General features: G+C 41.8%; 1 protein-coding gene across 3 annotated transcripts in view; it reads left to right on the top strand.

Moving 5' to 3' along the window:
* Positions 1-10747, top strand: part of RAP1GDS1 (Rap1 GTPase-GDP dissociation stimulator 1) — a 177788-nt gene that overhangs the window by 57393 nt on the left and 109648 nt on the right. For 2 of the 3 annotated variants that reach the window (XM_019552914.1, XM_019552912.1), the window contains exon 2: positions 6587-6697. In XM_019552914.1, coding sequence (XP_019408459.1) covers positions 6587-6697 — 111 coding nt within the window. The remainder of the gene's footprint in view (positions 1-6586; positions 6698-10747) is intronic. The other variant, XM_019552913.1, reaches the window with a different exon arrangement.

The following is a 10747-nucleotide window of genomic DNA, read 5'->3' as shown; positions in this document are numbered from 1 at the left end:
CAGGAGGCGCTACTTCACGGTCAGGGCGGCTAGGATCTGGAACCAACTTCCAAGAGAAGTGGTGCAGGCTCCTACCCTGAGGTCTTTAAGATGAGGCTTGACCATCACCTTGCTGGGGTCGTTTGACCCCAGTACTGTCCTGCCATGGCAAGGAGGTCAGACTTGATCATCTGCTCAGGTCCCTTCTGACCCTACTAATTATGAAACTGTGAATCACTGTCCTCCAAACTGGCCAAATCCAAATCCAAACCGAATTCTTCCCTATTTGCAGAGGCCTAATGATTTTGACTACTTCAAACCAAAAGCACTTAAATACTAACAGATCTTATGCAAACACTTCTGACTTCCCCAACTCAAGAAAAGGAATGAGACACTGCTCTGTGTTGTTGCTGAGCTGGAAGTGAAACCAAAATTAATCAGTTTTAATTTTGGTTTTGCTTTCACTTGCTGTCTGAGATGAAATAAGAATTTTAGCTTTGGTTTTGATTTGACCTACACAGCCAATTAGGTGAATTCATAACTTGATTTTTGTTTTGGATTATGTTAGTGTATTTACCCTCCTGTTTACAAATCAATAAAACATATATTTACTCTGTCACACACTTCCTAAGGATAATCACCTGAAAAAAACCAAACACTTTGAAACTGCCAAGCTTGCTTAATATTCTATTGGCATCCATTCATTGTTACTAATGACTTTTATGAAACAATGAATTTTTAGAAATGGAAAATTTCCCACGTAAAAATAAAGCACTGGAAAATGTTCTGCCCCACATCTTTATGAACAGAGTTGTTGTATTTGGCCCCCAACAAAAAATCGGCACAAATTTTTGTTTGTCTGCTTGTTTTATTTTGGTGTTTCACTGTTCCTCTTCCCCCACTCCCCAGCAGTGGAGACCTGAATCACTGTAGGGCATCTTAGCCTGTTAACTTGAGGATGGGGTGACTGAAGGCCCATGTGGCACATACACTATAAGAAGCCTGCCCTGCCCCAAGCTCTCTTCGCAAGCCTTTACATCTGACAGAAGCCTGCATGCCAAATCAGTCTTTCTTGTGCACATTTCTTTGGCATCCAAGCAGTACCTTCCTTTACACTTTCCTCTTTCTCCAGCGGAGTCAGGCAGTATAGCTTCTCTCCCCATGGATTTTTTTACTGTCAGGTAATCCTATTCAGAGCAAAATCACTAAAGACAGATTGGAGGGCAAAAAATGTAAAGACAGGCAGAATCTTGCATAAGAAAACCATGAGAGCAGGTGATTGCAGCAAGATAACAGGGTTTTTACATTTGGAAAGAAAATATCTGCAGCTGCTTTTCTAAATAGAAGACTCCAAGGCAGCTGTGAAAAATGAAGGATTCATGAGTCCCTGCACGAATATAAGTTGGTGGCCTTTGGAGAGGACCCTTTTCTCCCTCATGTTTCCCTATCGTCACTTGAAATCGTGAAATCAGTATATGTAGATTAAAATGAAAATTTTTATTTCTCTGAAGGCCCCAGAAGGAATCTTCGAGAAGGACCAAAAAAGAAGTACAAAATCACTAGTGACATGTTAGCCGTTATTATGTACTTATTAAACTTGCAGAAGTGAAGATGATTTCCTGTCTTTTGAGAATGTAAATCCATTTGTTAAGAAAAAAATGCCTTTGGCAGAAAGTGATTAGATTTGTAGTTTAGTGCTTTGAGCATTGTTTTTTCCAAATATTATATGTAGCAGATTTATCTTTTTTTGCTCTGGGTATGGTCTTTTAACATGGCGCGTCAAGAAGTGACTCCTTAAATCCTATTCATGTTATTTTTCTCTGGGGGGAAGCTTAAAACTCCATCAGTTTAGACTGGTATATTGGATATAAAAAGTCAAAGGTTATTGTGCTTCTTGCTTCCTAACACTTGCATTAAACATAGTGTTTTAGGATAAGTCTAATCTAATCTAATCTAATCTCTGTTATTTACAAAATACTTACCATTATAATATCTTAGGATACCAGGGGGAAGGTAATTTTAGTTGTATATTGCTTTTGATAGACAGTTAACCCTCCCCCCCCTCCGTGAATATACCAGCTCTAAAGCCAAAACCCAACAACTTCAAAAGCATCTGTCTAAATTTAGGGATCAGAATCCAGAGCATGAAAAAATGAGCTAATTTGCAGAGATGATGAACAGTCACAACATTCCCTAAGTCCATTTCAATTTTCACTATTGAAAATATAACACTTTTTTAGAGGCATAATTTTAGAAACCCACATTCAAAAATTTATACCAAAATGTACAAATCTCTTCTCATAGATCATTTTCTTATGCAAACCACACACAATCTACTTTTTTATCTTTAAACTATATTAGGTTTTCTCTGCTCATTTTTTTGTAATGTAATAAGTGAAAAAGGAACCAACAACAACATTCCCAACTCCTAGATGAGCCAGTGCTTTGGTTTCCTGTAGTACCTTTATGCTGTTCAGTTCAGGAAGGATAAAAATGTTTCTCAAAGAAAGCACTTGTGTGGGGAGGGGTGCATTCATATATGCTTAGAATGCTCTTTAATGCTTTCACAGACCTCTTTAAACATATTTGTATAAAGGCAGGATTGTTTTCAAACTTTACTACCAAGTCTATTTTCTTTTCTGCTTACTGGAACTACTAGACCCTAGAGCTGGTTAAAGCTGACAAACTCTGACCATTTCAGGGGTGGGTTGCAAGGTATTTTTCTTTTGATTGAAAGCTCATAATTATTTTTTTAATCAGATCTGTGAAATATAAATATTTTTGCCTTCAACAATTTTCTACTAATTTGACTTACTAATTATGAAAAATCTGATGGTATTTATGTATTTAAACAAAGAATGAAAAAGAGCACCAAAGCAATGCTCTCTACACCTACGCCACAAATGACAAAAATTAAAAAATAGTATCTTTCTGCACAACTCCCTTTCCCCACGCACAAATCAAACTGATCTTTTAAATCAGTGGTCTCCAACCTTTTTAAGTAGGAAATCACGTTTGGCATTTAAAAGCAACCCAAAATCTGCTGACCACTGCTACCCCAGCCCAGCAAGTCAGTCCATGGGGAAGGGAAGGGGTGGGTGCTAGATCAAGAACCCGTGGTGAGGGACGCTGCTACAGAGGCAGGAGCAGTGGTAAGTTGAGTGGGGTCCCAGCCTGGTGGGACTTACCTGTGTGGGAGATGCACCCCCAAATAATTTTTCTCAATCTGCCCCCCCTTCCCTCCCCACAGACTTACCTGTTGGTGGGTGTGGTGGGGTGGCAGCAGCACACAGTAGATCTTGGGTAGCTTTTAAATGCCAGAGGTGATCTCCTACTTAAAAAATTTAAAGACCACTAGTTTAGAGGCATCCTTAAATTGTCAAATAAAGGAAAAGCATTCTTTAAGTGATCCAACTTGAAATGGATAGGACTGCAGATTTTATTTGTTGCTTCCCCATGCCAATGGGACTCTCATGGCAATCAAGTGAAGTAGATCAGTTGCTTAAAAACTAGGGAATAGAATGTCTGCAATTCATTAAATATTTTGGAACCCTTGTTGTGACTGGTGGTTGGATATCCAGCTAGTTTCTCAAGCAGGTCACCTGCAATTACTTGGCTGTTAAAGTATTTGTTGATAAAACAAATTTGTTGATATTTGATTCTATAGTTTTCTTTTTCAAATAGTTCATGAGTAGCTTAGTTGATGGTTTGTCCCTAGATCATTCTGGGTTTTTTTCCCTCTTCATTGTAACAAGGGGTTGAGTATAAGTACAGAAAAGGCAGATTCTGATTTCAGTGACGTGAGCAAAACCATAGTTGCATGAGGTTTATATCACAGGACCTGAGATCACAATCTATCTTGAAATGTTCTGTTAAATAGTAAAGAAAGCATAGTGTTGTTTTGAGGTTTCTTTCTGTTGTTTTTTTACTTTACAGTCTAATTTCCCAAACATGATGCAGCACTATTTTCCCAGGCTGGCACGTACAAAACTCCAGTGGCAGAGTGGCTGATCAGAACTTTCCAAATTGTGGCTGAGTGAAGACTAGTTTTTGTGTTTACTGCTGTTCAAAACTAGACAGGAGTGAAATGATCAAGCACTAGGCTACTTTCACTTGACTGTTCTAGGGGAAGATAGGAACAAGAGCAGAAGTAGATAGTAGAACTGTCAAACGGAGAAGACGACCCAAAAATTGGGAGAATGTTATAGTTGTAGACAAACACTATACACTGTTTTTTTTTCCTTCTCCACATCCTTACAGGACTAGAAGGGTAAGGAAGCAGTAGAGCACTGGGGAGATGTCCCAAGTGCCCAATGAAGGGGCCTGGGAATAAGGAACCAGTGAAACAGCATGCTCCTCACTGCATGTAGCCAAAGGTTTGAGGTAAAGAGCTTATTAACACATTCTCAGTAGAAATTGCTAGGTCTAGGATCAACACGCTGGTAGCAATCTTACATTTTTCCAGTTGTGCATAAATTGAGTTGGAAGCAGGTCTTTCACATTTGGATTCCTTCACCCCCTCCAGTTTTTTTTTTTTTATATCTGTTTCTCTAGTAGATTTTGTCCTCTTATACAGTCTACTATAAGTTGTCTGGTAAAAATCCAAAATAGTTCATGAATGCATGGAGGAAGTTTGGATGGTGTGATTAAATGCCTGGATAGGAATGCAATTCAGAGATGTGTTTGAAAACCAGAATAAGAGTATATCAAGACATTTGGGGGGAGATTTTGGAATAGAAAGAAGAATCATGAGAGGAAGTTGAGAAGACAAATGTTATGCATCTTTTTACAGTTTTCCTAGAATAATTTATTTGACAACTGTTTTGATAGTGTCAGCACTATAGTTCATGAGATATTTTCTGACAGATATACTGACAAATCTGCAAAGTAGAATGTCCAGCAAATTCACTGCCTTGCATCTATGCAGGTGAATGTCACCTAACACCTTACTATAAAGTGATCACTGAGTGAGAAGGGAAAGGCAATTGGCAATTTAAGAAAATGGCAATGACATCTGTTACTTGCAGGTCTGAGAGTAATGCTATGGGAGATTTTAGAGTTGTCTGAATGTGGTTGGGTCACTGCTTTTGAAAGTAATTGGATTCACGTTCATCAAAAGTAATACATTTTGTGACATTAGGAGAGAGAAAACTTGATGGTGATTATTCATAAATAAACTGTTATCCTTTCTTTTAACTATTTCCATTGTTCTACAGTCTGTTGTTTTAATAATAAGTAGAAATGAGGGCCCACATCTTCAGTTATAGCTAAATAGTAGGTAAATAGCAGTGCAGCTGTATAGGGAGCGGGGTTTTTCTCTCCCCAAACTAGGTGGCCACACTCATCCTCTTAGCATAGCTGTTTTAGCTTATGTTGATTGCTAGGGACCACAAAGGTTGGAGAGGTCAACTGGAAAAAAAAAGGGGGCATAAAAGAAGCCCCGACCATCTTCCCATTTCCACACTCTATGCTGGCAGCAAGGAAGAGGCATAGTATTAACAGGTGCTGGCTCCTCCTGCTCTGGGATGAACTTCTTGTGGATGGATATGTGTTGTTGGGTGCATAGTGTGCCATCAGTATAGGACAAATCATCTATTTCCCACTGTACTGGAGGACTGGGTCAGGGATAGTTGATTAGTCACTGGGAACAGTAGACAGCTAGACAGTATTTAACATTATTTGTTTTGAGACGCGGTCTCTGCTTACTGGCTGAGTTGGCATGGAAACTGAATTACCACTCATGCTTTTTAAAAGGAGAGTCCATTCAGATAGAGGTTAGTCATCAGCTGGCAAACTGAAGACTTGCAGTGCAGCTGTTAACACTTATACCTTGTCTGTGAATAAACAAAATACTTGAGATGCTTGCACTGACAGTCACTGTCGCTTCTATGAGAATCAGAGCTCATTCACAGAAACTTACACTCCAGGTATTTTTTGGGAAAAGTGTCATTTCATAATCTGACATTGAAACTGGGATTCTCTGATTTCTAGAAGCTTCCTTATTTTTTATGGCTCAGTTGAATACAAAGAATAATGTAGTTTGTATAATCAAAACACGAAGTGCTTATGTTATGTTTGATAATGTTGATTTATTTAAGAGGCTGTAAGCTTAGTCCTGATTTCAGTGCGGGCTTTGTGAATATAGAGCCAAGATGGAATCCTGTGGTGCATGCAGGAAAACTACAGCTAAGCAGAAGTGGCATTCACAATGACCTTTCTTTGGATGAAAACATTCAAGGAGTTTACTTGCATCTTTTTTCTGGGTAGCAAATTGGAGTAGAGAGTCTGCTGCTGGTTTCCGTTCCTAAACCAGCTAAGCTCAGAGCATATTGATGGTAAAAGAGCTGTTCACTGGCATTTTATAAAATGCCTAATGGCATCCCATAATCACACAGAATGAGAAATGTATATTTAAATTTGAAAAAAGACTTGATTTTATCCCAAACCTTTGACTTTAGGCTTTTTTCTTTCCTCAGAACACAGAAATAGCTTCCTTTTTTAATGAAATAGGACCACTTTACTTTATAATGTCTTTAAGTGTATAACCTACGATGCTCCTATCAGATTGATGAGGACACTTATTTCTCTCTCTTTCATATTAACCAAGCAGATAATCTAAGCGATGCATTAAAGAAGCTGAAGATAACAGCCACTGACAGCACAGCAGATAGCTTGGAGGGATGCTTGGATTGTCTGCTACAAGCCCTGGCTCAAAACAGTAAGTTGTATAGTTCCTTCAAATTCTGTACCATAGAATGAAATCAATAAATGATGATGAAGGGAGTAATGTATGGCAAGACAAAAAACAAAATCTGTAAAATTGCTGGATTGACAACAGTATTAAAAAAAGGGGGGGAGAAGAAAAGGGGGACAGCTGTCATGTAATTGTGTGAGAATTGCATAGAAATAAAGATGAAGACAGTGACAGGTGAATAGGTCCATACTGCTGACATAGTCTCACAGTTATTTTTCCAATTGAAATTTACATTTAGGGGAAAAAAGGGTAGGGTAACTTTTTCTTGAGGCCTATGGCATTAATTTTCAAGAACCAGAAAGTTTATGGGGAAATAGAGATGGTGTCTTATAAGACTTTTCCATCTCTAGCCTTCTGATTATGGGACAGTGGCAGGAGATGGATGTGGGGGGAAGACCTAAGTATTGTTTCAGTTTCAAAAAACTTCCTAGGGCTGACAATCTGATCAGAAGTTTCTCCTCCTTTTAAACGAAAAGGAATCTGGACTTCCATGTTCGTTTATAAATATCACTACTCTGAAAAGCACATGATTAATCAGCTAGTGAAATCAGTTCTTCTCTGGAATTCTCATTCCACAAGTCTCAGTCCTTTAGCTGTGTAGGAGTAAAATATTTATGAAATTTCAAACATGAATCTAAGCTCCATTAGAGATGTTTTATGTATTATAATAGTCCCTTAATGCAGAAAAGTAGCATGTTTCATTTTTTTTTCATTTTGCTTATTTTCAAGGGAGATCTTAGTCAGGAAAATTGGGATTTTTAAATCAAACTTATCTTAAGGAAATTAATCTTTTGTGTTAAAAACTATTCCAAAGGTATCAACAGCTGGGAAAAAGTGTTAGCAAAGTGGGAAAAAACAAAACACATGGAGTTAATTGCAACTGTGTACTGGTGCCTGTGAGCATTTAATAGGTTTATTTTGGGATCAAGCCAGCAGGAGCATTATGGTTCAGGTAGTGTATTTTGGTAACTCTGTAACATACTAGTATTTCCTTGTGGCCAAATGTCTCCAATACTCTTTGTTCTGCCTCTGTCTAGTACAGATACGGGCAGAGTCTGGCCCATGGGACAGATTGGGCCTGTTGCAGACTCCATTTCCCAGCAGCCCATGCCCTTGTCGCTGCAGCCGTTTTCCTTGGAGACTCCAGCACCAACGGCATCATGACAGCACAGGGCTAGGGTTTCCATGAAAACTCGCCCCAGCAGCGCTGGCAGGGCATGTGGTTGGGTGGGGAGCCGCTCCAAAGCTGGGATTTTGTGGTGGTGACAGCGTGGTCTGGAGCTGGGGCGGGGCTGTGATTCAGTGCCTGTGCCTTTGACCTGGCTGTAGACCATGCTGTCACCACTGCAAGATTCCAGCCCCATCCACAGAGCAGCTCCCCACCCAGCTGGCCACCCAACCAGTGCTGCTTGGGCCGGTTTCCATGGAAACCTGGCCCCATGCTGTCATGGTGCCACTGCTGCTAGGGTCTCCATGGAAGCCAGCTGTGTCGACATGGGCTGCTGGGAAATGGAGTCCAGCTATCACCCGGATCTGCCATTTTGTCCTCCCCTGGTCTACTATTGTGCTTCTTTGTTTAACAAACTTCTCTTCTTCTGGTTATACACACCTAAGATGAATGGGCTTGTGGAAGCAGGAAGCTCTTTTCAGCCAGAATGGCTGACCTGCTCGACTTAAACTAAGCCCGTCGGGGGATGGGTTGACTACCACCAAAGCAAGGCCCACTAGGCTACCACTACAAAACCAGCAGGTTAGGGCACCCAAGGGAAACCACTCGTACCCCAGCCCTGGAACGATGTCCTCCTGGGAGTGCAACGGAGCCTAGGGCTTTCAATGGGATGCTTACATATTTGTATACCAACGCCAGGAGCTTAGGGAACAAACAGGAGGAACTGGTCCTCCTAGTAAACAAGAATGACTACAATCTCATAGGCATAACAGAGACCTGGTGGGACTCCACCTATGACTGGACCACAGGTATAGATGGCTATCTGCACAATCTCTCCTGTACAGGGTAAAAAAGGGATGGGGGTGTAGCTCTCTCTGTTAAGGAAAGCTACACATTCCTGCAAGCTGACATTGGCACTCATGGAGGGCGACTGGAGACCCTCTGGGTCAAAATACATGGGGAATGTGGCACAGGGCACCCAATGGTAGGAGTCTGCTACAGACCTCTTAATTAGGAACAGGAGCTTGACCAGGAATTTGCCAGGAAATTAGCTGAGGCTTCACGCTCTTGGTGTATGGTTGTGATGGGAGACTTCAACTACCCAGACATCTCATGGGAAGAGCACTCAGTCAAATCTGAATGGTCACCAAGCTTCCTTGTGTGCGTGGATGAGCTCTACCTGACTCAAGAAGTCTATGGACCAACAAGAGGTAAAGTGCTACTGGACCTGGAACTGGCAAAAGGGGGTGATCTAGTCAGTGACCTATGAACTGAAGGAAATCTGGGAAACACTGACCGTGAGCCGATCACTTTTACTATCCATCGCAAAGCTGGCAAGTCAGTCAGCAATGCAGAAATCCTCGACTTTATAGGAAAAGTGACTTTGACAAGCTCAGGAGGCTTGTTGATGAGGCCCTAAGGGACTATGACTTGACAAGGAGGGGAGTCCAAGATGAGTGATTGCTCCTTAAGGGAACGATCTTGAAGGCACAAGGGATGTCCATCCCATCTTGGAGGAAAGGTAGCAAAAGGGCACAGCAACCCTCTTGGCTCATCAGGGATCTTGTGGATCTTTTACGTCTAAAAAGAGAGGCTTATAAAGGATGGAAGACGGGAATCGCCACTAAGGAGGAGTGTTCTGCACTGGTCTGGACCTGTAGGGGATGAATTGGGAAAGCCAAGACTGCAACTGAACTCTAACTGGCTACATGTATCAAGATCAATAAGAAGTCCTTTTTCACATATGTGGGAATCAGAAGAAAAGCAAGGCTAACATTGGACCCCTGCTAACTCAAATGGGACAATTGACAACCGACACCCAGGAAAAAGCCAACCTGCTTAATGGGTACTTTGCGTTGGTTTTTCACCAGCCCAAAGAGACTGCCCTGCCTAGCATGATGTGGGATGGCCAGGGTGATGGTGAATTTATACCTAGGACTGTTGTAAACCTTGTAAAGGAACACCGTGAGAGGCTGCACACCTTCAAGTCAGCTGGTCCTAACAGCTTGCACCCCAGAGTACTTAAGAAGCTGTCAGGCATTATAGCCCAGCCACTGCCAGGGATATTTGGGAACTTGTGGTGCTCAGGTGAAGTACTTGAAGATTGGAAGAAGGCCGATGCGGTGCCTATTTTCAAGAAAGGGAGGAAAGTAGATCTGGGAAACTACATGCCAGTCAGCTTGACCACAGTCCCTGGAAAGATTCTGGAAAAAATTATCAAAGTGACCATACTAAACAAGCTGGCTGATGGCAGCATCCTGCGGGACAGCCAGCACAGTTTTGTTGCGGGTAGGTCTTGTTTGACCAATCTCATTTCCTTCTATGACCAGGTGACCTATCACCTGGACAAGGAAGACAAGATTGACGTCATATATCTGGACTTTAAAAAAGCCTTTGATTTGGTGACCCATGATCTCCTCATAGAAAAATTGGCCAACTGTGGCCTAGGCTACATCACAGTCCAGTGGTTGGGGAATTGACTCCAAGCCTGGACCCAGAGAGTGGCAGTCAATGGAAGTGAATCATCATGGTGCTCCATGACCAGTCCTTGGACCTGTTCTCTTTAGCATCTTTATCAACACTGGTGTCAGAAGTGAGTGGACTGGCCCAGTTCGCTGATGACACTAAACTTCGGGGTAGAGCTTCCACACCCGAGGAATAGGCTGGTGATCCAGGCTGACCTGGATAGACTTATTAAGTGGGTGGATATAAACAGCTTGAACCCCAGAGTACTCTGGGGTGCAAGCAGTTAGGCTCCGGAGCGCTGAGAGATGCGTGGGTGAAGCCTGCTGTGCCCCCGCTCCCCCGAAGCCCCCCAGACACCCCCTCAGCAGCTGCAGAGCCCC

Source organism: Crocodylus porosus, unplaced genomic scaffold, assembly GCF_001723895.1.
Source record: "Crocodylus porosus isolate Cpor-Errol unplaced genomic scaffold, CroPor_comp1, whole genome shotgun sequence".
Taxonomy (NCBI): Eukaryota; Metazoa; Chordata; order Crocodylia; family Crocodylidae; genus Crocodylus; species Crocodylus porosus.
Note: the sequence above shows the minus strand (reverse complement) of the source record. Positions and strands in the feature narration are given on the sequence as shown.